This window comes from Melanotaenia boesemani, chromosome 22, assembly GCF_017639745.1.
Source record: "Melanotaenia boesemani isolate fMelBoe1 chromosome 22, fMelBoe1.pri, whole genome shotgun sequence".
Classification (NCBI taxonomy): domain Eukaryota; kingdom Metazoa; phylum Chordata; class Actinopteri; order Atheriniformes; family Melanotaeniidae; genus Melanotaenia; species Melanotaenia boesemani.
The window spans coordinates 19,830,945-19,850,728 of record NC_055703.1 but is presented as its reverse complement, the minus strand read 5'-3'; the positions used below and the strand labels follow the sequence as shown (position 1 = coordinate 19,850,728).

Genomic DNA, 19,784 nt, shown 5'->3' with positions numbered 1-19,784 from the left:
ATTTTACATTGAATTGTGACTCGGATACGCTTCCTTCACCAGCACAAGTACTTATAAAAAAATTTAGGCTGAGTTTGTATAAAATAATCCGACTTGCCAATAATAGCAAATATACTAAGTCTTATCTGTGGAGTTTATTTAAAAAATTCCAGATAACTTTCTCCAAATGTGCAAAATTTTGTAGTGCCAGAATAAGACTTAGAATTTGTGAAATGGAAACATTTTGAATTGCCTGTTGTTGTATATAAAGAAGTATTTATGTGAAATATGCAAACCTGTAACCCAAATGTATTAATATTCAAACCTTTCACATATGATGTATCTAATGCACTAGCTGCGTGGGTAGGGAGCAGAGCTGAGGACAAGGTGTACACATCCAAGTTTGGTCCTAGTTGTGAGGCAGGCATAAAAATATCCAGGAAGCATCTTCTTTTTCCAGCTTCGGATATGGATGCTGGATGAATCTGTCAGAGGAAAGCCCTGGGATTCATTTTACTGAGGGGGAGAAGGAGACGAGCAGCAGCTGAGAGGGTGTGAGTTCAGAAAATCCCTGTAGCAAGACAGGATTTCAGAGTTTAGGCTAGTACAGAGACTACACCTGTCCAGGTCTACTTCAGGCTAAATAGAGTAAATTGACAGCCTGTTGGGGAGAGTCGCACAGAGGCTCAGAAAAATGAGAAGCAACTTCAGGAAGCCGACACTATACAGTATCTGAGGATTTGTCTGAGGTGGGTGATTGTTGAGATCTGCCAGATTCCCTCAGATTGGACACATTAACATGCCATCACAGAGAATTGTGTCCAAGGTGTACCTCCTTCTTGCTGTTAACTGTTTGTGCATCCTGAATTGGATTAAGAAGGTATTGATGGATGGATGGATGGATGGATGGATGGATGGATGGATGGATGGATGGATGGATGGATGGATGGATGGACGGACGGACGGACGGACGCCTACTGATGTGTTTTGGTGTACTGGTTTGCAGAAGTGCACGCTGGCATTACACACCTTGCTCTTTTAAACCATGCAGAGAGAAGTACCTGACAGCAAGATGTAAACTGACACACACACTGTAGGAGACAGGAGACCACGGAGTTTCATACAGACAAACATGCAGACACACAACAGTTAACATTAAAATTAGAATCTCTTCATCTAAGTTTTAGCTGCAGTTTAGATGTATAAAAATATGTATCATACAGTAGAAGAAATCTGGTTGTCTTGCTCTACTTTCTGCCCTCCGCATGCCCCAGCTTTTCTTTTTAATTATGACTGCTGGTGATATACTGTGACGAAAACTTAATTGAATTGAATGTAAGAGAACTGAAGTGCCCGGTGAGAGGCTGGTCTTGAGAATGACGCTGAGAGGAATGTGATCCAGTGTCCCTCTGAGGCTGTGAGTCACAGCCAGCCATGCAGCCAGCAGCCGAAGACAGTCGCTTAGTTTGATGTTAACTTGTTTCTCCTCTGGCGGCGTCTGTCACCTCTTGGTATGCCTCTGTAGCGGGAGCTCAGATCAGTGGGGTATCTGAGGGCCTGTCGCTCTGCTCTCCATCACAGCTGCCACAGCTCGCTCTAGGACACAGGTAGCAAAGCTGTACCGCTAACTGAATGTTAGATTTATGTTGCTGGCAGTGCTGGTTGCTGATAGCCCTTGAAGGTGGCTTGCTCGTTTATATCTTCTTTCTCTGTAGTTTTTTTAGTTCCTTTGAACATGCTATTTGTGTATTTTGGGATTGAGGTTTGCTGCTCTTTCATGTGTTTCAGTTTCCAGAGGGTAAGAGGTACTGCAACACATGTACATGATACATGAAAATATACAAAAAGTAGAAATAAATGCATCCATGTGTAGATCGGTCGTCAGTATCTTTTCAGTTTCCCTTTCATTTGTGGCTCTGTTTGATTCAGCCCCAGTGTTACACTCAAGATATATATATTTTTTTACAATTGACTATTGGACCTTTAACTTTCTTATTACTAACACTGTAGTTGAACTGCCTTGACTTAAAAGGCTCATGCACAATCTCAGTAATTCCTGGACAGGTTCATATGAGGAAAAAGCCTTAGAGTCTTAGTGAGTTTTGCATGACTAAGTTTTAAAGACAGAACCACTGAATGAGATAATTATATCGCATAATATCATAACTCACAGCGTGCATGAAGATTTTATACTCTTATTGCTTTTTTTTTTACATTGCCTTTAGAAGATGTGAATAAGAACTTTTTTATTCATTTGCTTGAGGTGAATTTTGCCTGTTTCAGAGAAGACTTGAGATGCATGAAAGAAATAGATACAACTTTGCAAATAATACCTGACCTGTGAAAGATTAAAAGAATGTCACTTAACCAGCTGTTTCTGGTTTGAGCAGGCAAACTAAAGTTACTAGAGCTGCCAGAATCTTTCAAGATATTATATAATATCCCAAATATTCCCAAAGATAAAGCTAACTGCTGAAGAAGAGCTCTTTTCATTTTCCTACAGTGGACATCAACCGCATCTGTTGCTGTTTTTCTTTTCGCTCTTTAGTTTTGAACGTTTTACAGTCATGAGGAATATTACTAAACTATAACCACTAGCAACATAGCCACCCTCTAGTGACACGGTGAAGCCTGGTTTGATCACTTCAAACCAAACTACTCTTATTTTTTACAGCTTTTCAAAGAATGATTTCAGACATTTACTTAGCTTGGAAATTCAGCTATAATAGATGTTCTCTATCCCAACCATGTCTATCTCAGTTAATAAAGGGTATGGAGGAGTTTTCCCCTTTACTGCTAACTACTAAGGACTTGAATCAGATGACATTGTGGCTTTTCTTATTTTACTAACACAAGCTGTACATCACTGCTAGGTCAATGAATCAGATAGCTAGTAGTCACCAGCATTCTGTTCCTATAAGCAGTACTTCCAGCATGAGCCACATACCACTGCAGGTTGATCGGTTCAGCTAGCTGTCAGGGACAAGTGACGTCTCTCTGTATCAGAACAACATCCCGTTACAATGGAGCCGAAGGCTGCCAGTTCACACATGGTTGTCCTGAGGCTGTGGTGATGGGCTCAGATGATCAGCTGAAGGCTCTGCTGCTTGAGTCAGAGGTGATCCTGAGTGGCCTTGAGTGATGACTGTCGGAGCTCAGGCTCCTGGTGGTTTTTTAATGAGCTGAGACCAACATGCACAGAAAACTAGCACAAAGGCACAAAATTAAAAAAAAAAGGCTTTTATGGAAATACTCAACAAAATTTTATATTTTATCCTAAACATTTCTTTGATTTGTTTCCAAAGATGTTAACTAAACCTTATTATGTTTTTTTCATTTTTTTCAGGAAGCTGCACGTTTGATGAAGGCTTCTCTCAGTGTGATTACCAGCAAGACCCTTATGATGACTTTGACTGGACACACATCAACACCCAAGAAGTGCCATATGTCTCACCGGACCTGCCAAAAGGTGAGACTCGACTTTATCTTTCCAGTTCATCGTCTACCAGTCCCCCTTAGTTCCCCCTTTACCCCTTAGTAGTAAGATAACTCAGTGTATTTAAGAACAATTTAAAGTGCTTGTACACTTTTAAAAATACCAAATTTTCAGTATTAGTAGATCTAAATACATTGCTATTTTCTTTTCAGCAGAAAACATTTTTTTCTGATTAATAGCACATATTAGCATTTTACAAAATACAATGCAGCAAACTTTCTTCTTCCATGAGCCAAAAAGTGTCTGTTTTTGAGCATTTGTGACATTTTTTATTTTAAGTAATTCAGACTGAAAGATAACAGTATGTCATACTGGAAGATAAGCAAATGTTTGAAGGAAAGCGCCTGGTATAGGAGAGGAACTTGGTAATGTAAGGTTAATCAGTGTAGAGTCAAAACTTGCTCCACCTCGAGCAGCTTCAAAATGCTTCTTTAACGTGAATACAACAGCATTCTGGAAATTACATTTTTATCATGAAATTAAAAGTAAATTTTGGTGCTTTGGCTCAAGTTGAAGTTGCATTTTTGTAGAGGCCACAAATTATAAGAAAATAGTCATTTTCTCTTCTCTTCTCTTCTCTTCTTTTCTGTTCTCTTCTCTTCTCTTTAATCAGTTGTGTTTTTCTCAGTGATGATGATGAAGGGGAAATTAAATCTTTCTGCCTCAGGGCTGAGGGTCTAATTAACAGAATATGAGGTCATTAATCAACGGCAGTGAACAGGAAAGGTTGCCCACTTTGCGATGTTAGAAAGCAAACTGCTACAACAGTAACTAGCTGTGCAATGTTGAAAGAGTAACTTGCTTTATCAAATTTATAGTTGTGAGGAAAAGTGAAACTAGTAATCACAAAAATGCCCTTTTTGTTTTTTGTTTTTTTTTCATAAATTTTCTCTCCTTTCCTGTCATCTTGTTTCCTCTCTTTTCCCCATCTCTCCTCTTATGACATTGTTACCATGACAATGTGATGCTGTTATTTATTTTCTATGCTTATCATCTTGACAACCCACCTTTGCTGACATTTAGAGAAAAGTTCATTTCAACACCAACTCTCAGCAGTTTTTACGTAAACACACAAGTGTGTGTTGTAGTCTGGTACATGTGGCCTTGCATATATTTAAGTGTCCAGTAGTACCGAGCCAAAGTCTTGTGTTTAGTGTTATAAATACCAAGAGGTGTCGCTATGCAGCAAGGGCAGAGTTGCCACTTTGAAGAGGTTAAATACTTTGCCCAAGGGTACAGGGGTATTGGCTGGAATTAACATAGCATTAACGTCTCTAGAAGCCAGTGGGATGAGCATGGGGCATGGGGATGGCAGAGCAGGTTAATGGTTTGGAGATGCTGGTTGCGGAAGGGTAGGTTCTGAGCCTTGCCTAAAGGTGCAGGAGCATGAACTGACATTTGATGTGTTAATAATGCCAGCAGGGTGTGGAACTGTGGTGCAGCGGATGGAAAACGAGGTTGCTGGAGGGGATTAGAGACACAGCACTTGGCAAGGTTTTCTACATGGAAGGAGTAGTGGGAAATGGGCTGAGCTAGGAGCTTAAATAATTTGCCCAGGGACACTTTTGACAATGTTTATGTTAGATTTGTTTGTTGCACTCTTCCCGAGGGCATGGCGTAATTTAAAGGAGCAGCACTAAACCTTTTTGGCTTTTGACCATTGAAAACAAAGGGATAGCCACCCTCGTTATTTCAGGGAGTTGTTAAGTGTTTGGCATCTAAAAAACCTTTGGGAGTAACTTTACTTTTCTGATTAGTCTAATTAGAATTATTGGAAAAAAAAAACCTTCATAATAGAGGCTCTTTGTTTAGGAGTCAGTTCATTGTCATCAGCTACATTTCTGCACCTTATGTACCACATCGATTTGCCCCATTTACTAATAACTATTTCTGCTTAAGGCAGTATTGTATGTGCCTGGCAGTTTTTGGCAGTTTCAGTAATAGAGATAAAACTCATCTATGTAATCTCTCTGGGGGTTGATGTTGGCGTGTTTCACCATGGCAGGGCCTAGATGCTAGCCTGGCAGCGAGCATCGCGCCAGTTGAACATTCATGGGCTGGGGCTCTGGGGCTCTATGGCTCTGTGGCTCAAAGGACTAAAGCAGATACTCTTGACTCATAATGTTGTCAGCCAGTAACACTCTAAACCTATTTGACATGCCATTCTCTACATGTCTTCCTTTTCTGCTCTTGTTTACAGCTATGTTCTGTAAAAAAGAAGGAGAAAAAAGACATTAAAACTGCAACAGATCCACTGATGCTTTAATGAGTATCCAGTAATGATGGATGCATCTATACAGAGTTAAATAAATAACATTAAAGAAAACGCCTGTTAGTGCCTCTGCAGGACTTGGACTTAAGCTTCACAGACGTAGTATATTTTGCATTTGTTTCATTACATCTTAAACAACTCCAAATCACCTAATTTCAAGTTAAATAACAGTTAAAACCTATTAAAATTAATTTGTTGAGCACTAAGTGTGTCTTGCTTGTTTGTTTTTAAGATAAAGATTATGATCTGTTAATAAAGATTAAAGCTATTTTTTCTAGCAAACATGTCCACTACATGTTCTTTTGTTTTTAAATGCAAACATTTATTGCATTTTCTTTGTTTTATATAATTGAAAAAGGTTTAGATAACTATTAAATCTTCAGTTTAATTAAAACACAAGGGAATTTTCAAGCAAAGTCTCTTTTAAAAAGTACTTTCAAACCTCTAATGAACTCATTAAACAAAAATTCATTAGAAATAGTGTCACACAAGAAGTATGTAAATTGCATTATGAAAAATCATTTAGTCAATCTAACATTCAAGACTAAATTAAAACAATAGGTCTTAAAAATGTGATGGTCAGAACAATGTTTTTTTGTATTTTAAGAGTTTTGTCTCTCCATGATTTGAAAGAATTGACTACATTCTATCAGTGGTGTGTAAAGTACAAGATCTAACCTGTCAGTGACAATGCTACTGAACCAATATATTTTATGTAGTATGTCAATCATAGTAGGTTTGTTTTTTTTTTGTATTTGAGGAGCTAAAAATGAAATGATTGTCAGCTGTTGCTTCACCTGTAAGAAGTTGCTGCTTTGTAAAAGAGTATGGCTTTCTGCCTGCCTTTGATCTTGTGTGACATATTTGGATCTTTAGGGTATATTTAGCCTCTTTGCTATATTTTGTTACCATTCTATTAGTGGATATTTTAGAATTTGTCAGATTAAAAGCATCTACTATTTTAGAAACTGGCAGATTCTACAGTCATTTAGCAGACGCTTTTATCCAAAGCAGATAAGGTGTCAGATGTTCTGGCAACATGAAACCTGCTTGAATAGCATGGTTGTTGTATTAGTTTCATAGAAACTGTCAGTCTTTTATTAGTCATATTTTCCATGGCTTTTTTCATTTATTTCAAATCGCTTTCATTGTGTTGTTCCTGTAGGTTGAATATTGAGGCATTTGGGCAATTTCAGTAATATTATAAAGGTTGTTTCAGTGGAAGTTTTTATTACTCTTCATTATTACTCAACAGTTTTTACATCTAATTGTTGCATTTGCTGATAAAATTGTGTATGAGGAAACATTATGTCTAGCTGGAGTGCAAAGGTTATGTATGGGACATTTCTGGGTATCTCTGGGTCTTGGACTGATAGGATTATTTTTGGCTGGTGCATCATCTTGGCAGCCATCTTAAAGGTGCTTTTTTTCATGTCACCATCTTAGTAGCAGTGCTTAAAAAAAGATAAAGGAATAATGTCAACCACTCCTGTATTTTTGTTGGAAATGGAATGAAGTGGTTGGGGGGAAGGGGAGGTTGTGTGTGTGTGTGTGTATGGTGGTGGTGGGGGGGGGGGGGGAGTGGGGGAGGGGGGCTTCTGACCTCTTTTTGTTTTTACTTTTGGTGACATTCGTTGGTTACATTCACAACCAAAAAATGAGGTTATTGTAGTAATGCAAAGGTAGAAGTGTGGGTTTGTTTGTTTTTGAAGAGATATAGATAAAAGCAAAAGCTAAAATAGAACTAAACAAGTGACTAGGGTACTAAAAGGCTGATGTGTGTGTATCCATACCCACATATGTTTGTGTGGATCACATGAAATCCTGTTATATTCTGCTTTGTTCCTCAGAGGAAGAGGTTTTCTCCAGTAGATTAACTAAACAATAACCAATAATCACCATTGTCCTACTGCCTTTTGTACAGTACATACTGTGTATGATACAATATGCAAATTAAATTAATCGGTTTTTGTTAATGTTTAAGCTCTTTATATTAGAATTTTATGTCTTTGTATTTAATTCCATTATACTTCATTTAATTGTACTGTAGTCAATTATATCCTGTTGTGGTATATTCTTTTTCATTTGCCTCTCCTCTACACAAATAATGTTGCAATTAATACTGGTTATTTTTTACTCCTCAGCATGAAACAGTTACTTTAGTGGGTCAGCTAATTTCATTAAAAGCTCATAAAATGACAAAAAAGGCTTTAAAATCCAGAGAGTTATCTTGAGCATGTTTTACAGTATGTCTTGTTTTATCAGACAAAAATGCCCTTTAAACAGAATCAAACCATATTATGAGCTTTTTCTATTAATTTGTAATGAGCTAATGTAATAGAGTGAGATTAAAAATCAAGCAGGAAAGGATCACATTTCATCATATTTTAGTGCAGCAACATCTGGTTGAGGTCTGAGCTGATTACTAGAACATCTGGACGGGCAGACTGTCAGTACACCCAGATTAAGTATTATTGCAAGCTCCGTTTTCCACAATGAGCCGCAGAAAGTGTAAGGCACCACGTAATAACATACAACAGTGACACTTGGCTAACATAGTACATGGAAAACATTTGTTCTTAACTTTCTCACTACCTAGACAACGAATAATGAACGAGTATTTAAATTGAGCCAAGGACAGAAAAAGCTATAAACTTTTTGAAACAGCTAAGCAACTGAGGAGGATGCGGTAATTCCAATGTCTCCTCTTTCCTGTGTTAATTTGTTGCTGGCTCGTTGTGAAATAGTCCACACATCACAAAGGAGAAACAAATGAAATCCTACCTAAAAGGGGTTGTTTTATGTGTTTGAAAGGGATTTTACATAAAGGGAGCTCAGGAGTTAAATTGATAGGTGGAATTTTTCAGAAATATTTTGTGCGGACCTAGTAGTTTGATCATGTAGGTGCATGTAGCACAAAGTGTGGGCATACAGCCCACTCTTTGGCAACTTCAGTCACAATACTGACTGTCTACATACTAACTACCTCCTCACAGGGCACCATTACTAGTCTGTTCAAGCTGTGGATTATGATAGGTATGTGGTGTGCAAGCAAAAACAGCTACCACAAAATGAGCAGATTCTTGGGGTAAATTTACAAATCCTCATTCATTTTTATGATTATATGCCATGTCCCTCTTTAAACTAGACTTACCTTTCCCTTTTCTTTCTTTGCATTCAGGGTCCTACATGTATGTTGATGTCTCACAGTATGATGTTGGAGAAAAAGCCCGGTTTCAGCTGCCAGTGATGAAGGAGAATGACACTCACTGTATTGACTTCAACTATCTGCTCACAAGCCCTGATGGCTCCAGCCCTGGTACCCTCAACGTCTTGGTGAAGGTACTGAGGGCCAATCCAACAGAATAGATGATAAACTCAATAGTTAATTTATTTCAACCCATTACAAACTAACTAATGTATGCGTGTGCCTTCGTCCATATTTAGAGACCCTCAGGTCTTTATGGGTTAATGGACTGAAAATAATTGGTTCAATTTATTTGGTTTTATCTGTTCATGGAGAAAAATAAGCCTTCATCAACCTCGATGCAGCAAATTACAACTCTGAGGCTAGATTTAATAAACTAGAATGCATTAATTCTAATTATTTAAAGCTTTTTGTTTGTCAAAATGGCAAATTGTTTAGTTAAAACAAAACAAACTGAAACAAAACAAAATTTGGACTTTGTGAAAAATTACTACAAGTAATGCAACTTGCATGAAGCAGAATCTTCTGACTCCCAGTTAACAAAGAACATTCATAACTAAACAAAAACAAACAAAAACATGTGCGTTTAAATTTCTAAGGCTGTTTTGTGTTCAGATTATGGTGTAAGATATTGTTTGAGCATTGACCTAAGTACAGGAAACAAACAAATGATTCACAGTAGATATTTTTGACACAAGATTTTATCATTTAAAGATCAATTTATCCCCTTATATTTAATTTATTCCTGTAGAACTCCAGTCTTGGACTGTTTCTGCTCAATTTGGGAAAGTACTCAGAGAAAACATACATTCATAAGATTGAAATTTCACTTGTTAAGTGGATAGAAGGCAAGCATTGTTAGTTGGATGTTTGGCTTTCAGTTCAGTAACACCCCCCTCCACCCCCACCCCGCCTGACAGTGTAGAGTTTCTTGTGCAGCTAACCCTGGCCCCAGACATGATGAAAATACCACATGTCAAAAACACGACTTGCAGTGTTTCCAATCTATTATCATTACACCTTATTGTAATGAGAAAAAAACTCTCTTAGAAAGCTGTGTATTTTGTGCAGAGTATTTTGTGACTCATGTTTGTGTTATGCATCACTTCTAGGTGAACAAGGGTCCACTGGCAAACCCCATATGGAACGTGACTACCTATACTGGTAAAATCTGGCTCCAGACATCACTCAGTCTTAATTTATTTAATGAATCTGATCTGTACTGATTTTATTTTCTCGCACTTGTCTTTTTCAGGTAAAGACTGGCTTAAAGCTGAACTTGCCGTCTCCACCTTCTGGCCTAATGAATATCAGGTAAATGCCTGAGTTAGAACCAAAAGCTACATACTGGATAATATTGACTAATTTCCAGTCACACTGATGTGAATACACACAGCACACACAACTACAAACACATCTGCATGCTGTGAGGCAGACTGCTGATTTATTTGTGTTGACTGATGCTCAGGAGGTGACGATTAGGGTAGGGTGTGTGACTGTGTTTGTGTTTGCATGCATGAGAGTGTGTGCCATGTTGGACCTTGACATTTCTGACATGGTTATCATTACTTTTATGTCTTATTTATGTGTTTCTAATGAATACAAGTCTTTTCTTACCTGAACTACATTTTGCTCCAAGAGGATACTGTATTGCAGTTGTATTGTAGCAGATTGCATTATACTTAGCTTGTGTGTGAGTGTGTGCCTCTTTTTTTATTTCTTAATTTATGTCAGTCATGATCTGTATGTTTGGTGGCTGGTGTTGACAGATGTGTGAGTGCTTTATAGTAGCCTGTCTCCGAATGTTCTTGCAGGCAAACACACTGATCATATTAACACACATAGCCTGGGGACTGTGTAATACTACTATAAGACTAAGTGTGAAAGCATCCTCCAAATGGCCCATCTGGATTCCCGTCCCTCTCAGTGACTGTGGGAGGAGCTCACCGGTGTGAAACTCGTGTGTCAACATGTTTTAATTGAACATAATCATCCTGGTTTGCTGAGGCATATGTAGCCTTTTCAGGCTGTGAAGCAGGTTATTGGATTTGAGGTTATGAAGCTATTTTGTCATGTTTGAACATGTTTCTCTGTTAGCACTTTAGCTTGAGTAGTAATGAGCCTGGTTTCTCCAGGGGAAGACTTTCTCATGTAGACATGCTGCACATACACACAAAAACAGCTGAACACAAAATGCACACACACACACACACCTACACAGTGCTTTTTAAGTAGACCTTGTAATTACGAATATTGCCTGTTTTTCCTCTTTATAATGAGTGGAAACTTTTTGCTTCAAGATCATCAGAAGTTTTTGACTGTAAGTGTTTTGCAATTCATGATCCCAGTTTTAGTTACTTTTAATAAGGCAACAAGTCAATCAGTTGTGTATTAATGAGATCATGGAAAAGATAAAATAATGATTTGTATAAGTGAGACAGACAAAAAAAGAGAGAAAAACATTCATTTGGACTTGCATCGATTATTTTAAATTTCAATTAAATAATTTAGATATAACTATTAAATAACCATTGCACTGTCCAATCACCATCCAAGCAGTTAGACCCTAAATAGCATAATTCAGTAGATTTTAAACAAGTACGTATCCTATATTTGTCACTCTTTTCTTGGATTAACTTATAGTTGTGTAGATATTGGTTGTATTAGTCATTAATAAACTCCATGCAGCTTCCAAACCACCTCTCATGTCACACATTTCTGGTAAATGATCCTTTAATTGTTTAAACACAGATATTTCCAACTGCATGTACACAAATTTTGGAGTACCAGATTTCGAATGGTGTGTCTCAATGAGCCCATCTACTGTCAGTTTCTGTTTTCATGCATTATTTGTGGCTTTGTGGCACTGGTAATGTTTTCCTTTTTTTTATCATCAATAGAAATCCTTCTCCTGCCTTTTGCCACAGAAGCCTATATTGCCTTTAGCTTTACTTAGTATTAGTATATGCATACAGAGGCAGCAGGTGCCTAAAACCAAATTTACGTTTATTAGGATTCAGACTATAACATAAGATGGAAAAATATCTTCTCCCTGCAGCTTTAAACATTTTTGATTCAGTGCCCATACATGCATACATCAAAGTGATAAATGCAACTGGATGATAAGAGGATGTATGCAATCGCCCAGCCCTACTTTGGAGTGATGATATGTCAGTCCTTTGCCTTCAGCATTTCAGAGTATGTTTGCTTGTGTGTGAACTTGTAAACACGTGCCATCAATAATCTTCACAGTGATTAGATAAGTCAATCTGTGTGCGACTGGCACCTGTATGATCAGATTGCCACCATCCGATCCATAAAATAAGAAATTAAATAGTCTTATAGCTGCTAAAATTAAACATCATGCAAGCAACAGTGACCCCCCACCCCCACAGGCAGTGTGGCATTTAATCTTATTCCACATGCTGGAACATAAGATCATTATCAGAGCTGTAGCTTTTTGTGTAACACTGATTTGTCTGAGGGATGTAAAGCACGATGTTCTTGTGACTTCACTGCCAAAAAATTTGGCTCAGTGTTTGAAAACAATAACTACAGACTTAAATCTCAAGTTTTGAGCTATCTAAGTGTGTTTGAATGATTCAAAAGACAGATTAGATAGGAACAGTCAGGGCATGTGCACTTATCATAGTGTAGTTTTAGACTGTCAAGTTCAAACAAAAAGTAAAACCTCAGTACAAAGCAGTCTGCATGGCCAAAATCTAAACTATGTTGTAGAATATACTCCATGTTTTTTTATATTTACCACTTTATAAAACTGAATTTAGCAATGATAACTCGAACTACAACTGAATGTCAACTGTTTATTAACGCAGCATATGTCTACTACAGTAGCATGGCACACATCTAAGCAAAAGGATCAAAAGATTACCCACAAAGCAACAGGCAACCTCACTATGGGTGACACAGTAGCCCAAAATGCACAACACTTTATGTCATACTATGTAGGTTCTAATTAGTATTAAACTTATTAATTTATCTCATATATGTGAATGGCAGATTGACAAGACAACCCTAAGCCACTAACTTCATTAAAAGGTTTAATGCACAAGATTTTGAGCAATAATATAGCAGCAAATGTGTGTCTGTATCTATGTTTGTATACTGTAATCTTAGTTAATTTGTTTATGGTTGTGGCTGATGGGCTGCCATAACAACTGCCTCAGTGTATGTGGTTACATAGAAGCTGTAGTTATACTGTTCAAAAAAGAAAAGTACACAAGAGTGCAATTGACAATCAATGCAGGGGAGCAGCAGACAGAGATGAAGGTATTAAAAGTCAGCTGCTGTCTCTCTGCTGTGCTCCGCAGCCAGCTATGAGTGAAAGATGATAGGAGAAAGAGACAAGAGAGATTGGAAAGGGAGGGAGACTGAGAGGGAGAGTGTGACGAGCAGGAGATGATAAGTTATGGGTAAACAGTTCAGGGCAGATTTCCTTTTACAGGTGATGAATGACAACAACTGCTTGCACCCTTACTTTCTTTCCCCCTCTGCCTCTCTTTTTGATGGCTACCTCCTTTCTTCTTCTCTGTTTATTACACTGCTCAAGTCTGAGTAAACAGTGTAGAAACACAGATGCCAAGTGAAAGACAGAAAAGCATAAATTAGTGACGAAATAGTTGAAAAGGGATGTTGATGGAACAATAGAGAGGGGAAGGAGATGGAGGGCCAATGGACAAGGAGGAATGAGTGAAGAAGAGCTAGCTTGATGAAATTGAAGATAATCATCTTTATTCAAGTCCTTAGTTAATAAACAAAAGTGGAAATGAAGCACCTGATACCTCTTGCAGATATTGTTCAGTGTAAGCCATGCAGCTCAGCCATGATTGGTTATTTATCTCCATGTCAGTGTGCTAGCATGCATCAGATTAACTCACAATATGTTTCATGCATTGTTTTTCTCAAACCCCATTCAGACTGACCCTCCACTGCAATGAGAAGTAGGCTATCAGTTGAGTATCTGACCTGACTAGGGAAGCCCAGTAATCAGCTTAACATACACGAGCTGGAGTGGAAAACCCTGCATTTTCATTCCCAGATGCATCAAAACAAGGATGACTGCTTGTGGCATACACAGAACAAACACCACTGGCATAGCTGAGAAAACAATTAGTTTCAATGATCTACTTCAGGCATTTTCAACCTTTTGATGCTAATTTGCACCTCACACATGGGGTGCACATTAGCACCCTTGAAATTTTTGTTTTGTACTTGTAAAGGAGATTGTAAAGGTAAAGTGGACATTTTGGCAGATCTCTTAGCGGAACAGAATCATATGAAAATAAAAATTGTGTTTCCATTGTCTTTCATTGAGCAATGTTGTGTTGTGATCATCATGGCAGCCATTTTCTGTGTACCAAAAAAGAGATTACTTTGATTCAACAGGAAGTTTTTCATTTATCCTGCTTATCTAGTTGAACAGCATGTTTAAATCCAGCAGCAGCAATCAGGCATAGTATTTTATCCATTTTTATGCACACCACCCGAGGCCGACTCATTCACCTCCTCAGCTAATTTAATCAGGATTTAAACATTTTGTGATTTGGCAAAAATACTGAAATTTTACCATTTATCCACTGCTTAACCTAGGAAATGCATTTTTAGGCTATGTATCATTTCAGTTGTTTATGTTTATGCATTATGTTCAAAATATCTTTTTGTCAGTGATCATTTATTTCCTTCTATACAAGTTTAATAATAATTATGCTAATAATGAAGATAGTAACAGGTCAATCTGCTCTTTCTTTTTTCAGGTTATATTTGAAGCAGAGGTTTCGGACAGCAAAGCTGGCTTCATCGCCATAGATGACATTCAAGTGCTCAGCTACCCATGCGGTGAGTCATTATCATGCCAGCAATTAGTCCTAGTTCGCTGAATAGAGGCTGATAGCTTGGCCACTAATTAGACTGTACCTGGGATGGTTTCTGTTGCAGCTGAATAGGTAGATAAGTGGAAAGGTGACACAGGAAAGGATAGCTGCAGCAAGAGGAGAAAGACAAATCTTGGAGAAAAATGAGTGGAAAAAAAAGACTGTGAAAAGGAAAAAATAGAAAGAAGGAAGAGGAGAGAGTGAAGCGGGAAATGAGACAGTATTATGGCAATCATGGAGGGAGAAGATTCTGGCCACTCAGCATTTCTCTCTCCCTTTAACCCACAAGCGTACACAGTTGCACAGACCCACACAGAGTGAACAGTAGCTGTCTTGTCTCTGCACTGACAGGAAAAAGAGAAGGGCTGCGATCCATTTAAAATCCCTGCTACATCTCAGGTCTTCTTCTCTCCTTGGCCTGGGTGTTTTCTCATTGCTGGAGGCGAAAAAGAGTTCTGATTGTTACTGTTAACAGAACAGTCTGTTAATTTAAAGCTATAGGCATTTTCCTGGAGGCTCCTCGTGATGACAAGAAAACCATTGCAAATTTGTTTGGTCATCTGTCTAGTAACAGCACTATATTATTCAGGACAATGATGTTTTGTAATAGATTATACTGATTAGAAGTAGGGGAAAAATAAACTTGTTTTCCCTATACACTGTGTGAGGTTTTGGTATTCCTGAGGTCTCTCCTTCCTGAGGGTGTTGATAGATCAAACATATTCCTAAACCTAAACCAGAAATTTTGGATCATATTTGAAAAAAAAAAAAAAAAAAAACTGAATATCCCCAAATCCTATGAAGGCTGAGCAGCAGGACTCTTATCAGAGAGGAGAAGAATTTGAAAAGCAATTAGTACTTAGTCTCCACAGTGGATGCATTCATTCTCACAGCTGCATTTCTGGACACAGGTTTGTGTGTGTGCACATTTGCATGAATGCAGGAGTGTGAGCTTGTGTGTGTGTTTTCATTCACCATAGGAGCTTCTATCTGTCATTGCAATAACACCACCAGAATAAAAATGTCATCGCTGAACTGCATCTTCTAGATGTAAACAGCTTATTTAATATCTTAGGATAGTGGTTAAGAAGCTATTACACTGAATCTGACATTGCTATTACCTCATGTGGCAATTCAGTGCGGTGCTTTTTATTTTCTCTGACTGCAATAAAATCTAATTGCAATAAAACTGAACAAAGTCCTTCTGGTAGCACAGTGGTCTGAAATGCATACTGTTTGTAATAATCCAGACTCTTTGTCATCTCATTTACACTTCCACCAGTCAAGAAAAATGAAGCCAAAACATTTTAAAATATGTTTAAAAATTGTTTGATCTATTTTTTTTTTGCAGATAAATCCCCTCATTTCCTGCGTCTTGGAGATGTGGAGGTGAATGCTGGACAAAATGCAACATTTCAATGTATTGCCACTGGAAGGGACACCTCAAGCAACAAGCTCTGGTTACAGGTACAGTCACACTGACACATACAGATGCGACCAATGTTTTTGTGTGTAAGCATTGAACAAATAAGTAACCCACTGTATACCAAAAAAGGATATAAGAGTTTTATTATCTCTCTCTCTCTCTCTCTCTCTCTCTCTCTCTCTTTCTCTCTCTCTCTCTCTCTCTCTCTCTCTATCTCTCTCTCTATGTATACACTACCGTTCAAAAGTTTGGGGTCACTTTGTCATGGGATTCAATAGGGAAGTGACCCCAAACTTTTGAACGGTAGTGTATATATATACATATATATATATATATATATATAGCGAGTTTGCATCACTTAAGACAAAAATTTTATCATTCTTGGAACACAGAACACTAACTCCTCCATGGATGAGAATAGAAATAATAACAGAAACATTACTTATTTGACATTTTTTGACATTTGCAGTTATTTTTTCCTAGAAAAAGAACATTTGCATATCACAGAGATGCCCAAGTTACCATAAAAAATAATATATGTACATATATATATATATATATATATATATATATATATATATATATATATATATATTTGCACGTTGCAGGATGCAACATTCTTAATTTAATTTCCACCCCAACATTAAATTGCCTCTTTTAAACTAAGACTCTTGTTAGGAGTTCAGTAGGAAGAAAGATGCAGAAATATTAAATTCCTGAAAAATTCTGTGAAACATGTTATGTTTTGACATCTTTATTTAGTCACTTGGGTTGAAATAACCATTTAATATGAGATCATCCGCGGTCACAGGTTGGATCACAGGAAAATTATTGGAAAACCAAAAGTTTAAATCAGTCAGTCTTTGCTAAATTTGCCACATATACATTTATTGTGTACTGATGCATGCAGTCTAAGATAAAATAAAAAATATATAGTACATAAGGTATAGAAACATATGACAAACCGAGAAGAAAGAGTGTACATAATGTGTCACTCCTGGTACGTGCAATTATTAACTGTTAACACTTACCCACACACACGTACACACAGCCACTCCAGGCTATACATCTAGCTGCTAACATGATCAAGAGTTTAATAGCTGCTGATTTAATTATGGCCCTATTGTAGTCATGACCTTCAAACCTGCTGTCAGTGAAACAGAGGTGGGGGTGAAAGTGTGTGTATGTGCATATGAACATGTTAGTGTGTCTGGTCCAGTGCTGACCTGTGACCTTGAGCAAGGCAGTAAATCTTCTGCAGCATCTGACTCATCTATGTGTTTTTTCTGTCTTTTATTCAGAAGCGAAACGGAGAAGATATCCCCGTGGCTCTTACCAAAAACATCAACCACAGACGCTTTGCTGCCACTTTCCATCTCAAAGAAGTCAGTAATCAGGATCAAGATCTGTATCGCTGTGTCACCCAGTCAGATCGCGGTTCTGGGGTGTCTAACTTTGCAGGTCTTATTGTCAGAGGTGAGGATTTTTTTTGGAAATAGTTTATAATAATTTCATTCATTTGCTGTTAACTGTATTGTTGTTTTTATTCTTTTCTGTTTTTTATCCTGATTTTATATTACATTTACTGGTGTTTACTTTTCGTGCATCAGCAGGTTGTATTTAGTAGGAAGTAGGAAAGATGGTTGGGTATTTTTGGGAGTCAACTATTTCTCATAGTTTGTTGCTATTTTTATTCCTTATGAGCATAAGGAAAAAGGGGACAACGGATGTCAGCTACATCTTAAAATTCTGTTTATTTGGTGGGTCAGCAAAGTCAAAAAGTGTAAACAGACGTAGGCTTTAGCACAACATCAACTTCTAAAGCTACATTATTAATGGCTTTTTACATAACATGGTTTATATTTGCACGACTTGGCTTGTCTTGTCTTATTTTGGGTTTGGGTTCACATCCCATCTGTGGGTACAGATCACACATCTATGCATATACATCTGTGCATTCATTACCCATCCATGGTAATGTTTCTAAACCAACAGTAGAACTGCAGTTCATTTACCAAACTTCAACTGCATTATACCTGTAAACCTGAATATTTAAGCAAATGGTCAGTTGTGAAGTCGAACAGAGTTTTCTGTTCTTTGTTTCTTGATCCATTTCTATATTCTGAGTCATGAATAATATTTTATGTGACTTCTGGAAATGTCAAATTTCTTTTCCAATCAAATCTTCTCTTCCTGTCTGACTGATTAAATATAAGCCCGTATACTCAATTTAGACTAATGAGGTGAGCTTATGTAGATGCGTGTATGCCAGTCTTGTGTTTGAATGTGTGTGCACATGCTCCGTCTGTGTGTGTGGGTGGGTGTTTGTGTGGGTTAGTTCTATTGTTCTTTGTGTGCACATTGCATAGGCTGTATGTGAGTATACGTGAATGGAAACTGTGTGTGTGTGCTCCAACTGTCATGTGCATCTGACATGTGGTTAATAAGGTGTCACCAATGTGTGTTTGAGATGGGATGCTTTATTCATCCACATCCAATAGCTTACATATTCAATTCATCTCCCAGGGAGAGACAGAGTAGGAGGGCAGGAAGAGAGGGGGTTAAGGAGAAGGAGATTTGGGGAGAATGATAGGAGAGTGACAGAAAAGAGGGAGGGAAAATGGAAGACGGGGGTGCGAAGAGAATCGTGAAGATGCTGAAGAAAAGTTAAATGTAAATAGTCAGCTCATTATCCAAAGATTTCTTATCAGAATCAAGAATATGTCTGAATATGTAAACAGCAGAGCAGAGTCATGTTTATTATTCTGCATAGAGATGACAGAGGAGAAGGAAATGAGAAATCAAAGTAGAAGCAAGCATCATGAATATGAATATTAAATGTTGTATCGCAGATAATGGAGCTCTTACAGTGTCCAGTGATGGAGGCTCAGCTGTCTCTGTCACTTGACCTTAACACTGACATAGCTGGAGTTCCAGATTCCCTCTAGAAATAAATCAATTTGTTCTTCCTTTAGTCAAGAAGATCTGTCAGTTTTGGAAATGCACTTTTTTGGTGGTATCTTGCTGATTTGGTAAGAATACATAAGCGGCTAATGTTTATTTATTGGAAACGTCTTTTTTTTTTTTAAATATGAAAGCAAAGTAGAGAGAAAAAGAGAGAGAAACACGAATCTGCATAGCAGGAAACGTGTCTAAACATGAAAAGAAAACCAATCTGCAAACATGAAAATAGATCCAGGCCAGAGTCATTCAGGGGAGAGCAGTTTGTTTGATAGCCATCGGTTGGAATTACAGCCACCACAGATGGCTGGAAAGGTTTAAGGGATATTGTTGATTATGAATATTGATTTAGGGTCTTGTTTTTAGAAAGATATCTCAATGAAAGAATGAGGACTGCATGCATGTGTGTGGACAGAGAGCAACTTCATGTTTATTTATTAGAAATATCAGATGGGACTTGGGATCCAGATAGAAATCAAAGAAACAGGGAATATGTTTATTTTGCTTTTTGGTAAGTATGCATGTTGGAGATTCGGGGCTCCTGCAGGATG

The 19,784-nt window shown here is 37.7% G+C and overlaps 1 protein-coding gene across 23 annotated transcripts in view; it reads left to right on the top strand.

The window, feature by feature from the left end:
- The window catches only part of ptprk (protein tyrosine phosphatase receptor type K), a 105,542-nt gene that overhangs the window by 42,235 nt on the left and 43,523 nt on the right, over positions 1-19,784 (top strand). For all 23 annotated transcript variants that reach the window (XM_041975354.1, XM_041975346.1, XM_041975337.1 and 20 more), the window contains 7 exons: positions 3,326-3,448; positions 8,929-9,089; positions 10,068-10,119; positions 10,211-10,269; positions 14,730-14,811; positions 16,198-16,313; positions 17,574-17,748. In XM_041975354.1, the coding sequence (XP_041831288.1) occupies positions 3,326-3,448; positions 8,929-9,089; positions 10,068-10,119; positions 10,211-10,269; positions 14,730-14,811; positions 16,198-16,313; positions 17,574-17,748 (768 nt within the window). The remainder of the gene's footprint in view (positions 1-3,325; positions 3,449-8,928; positions 9,090-10,067; positions 10,120-10,210; positions 10,270-14,729; positions 14,812-16,197; positions 16,314-17,573; positions 17,749-19,784) is intronic.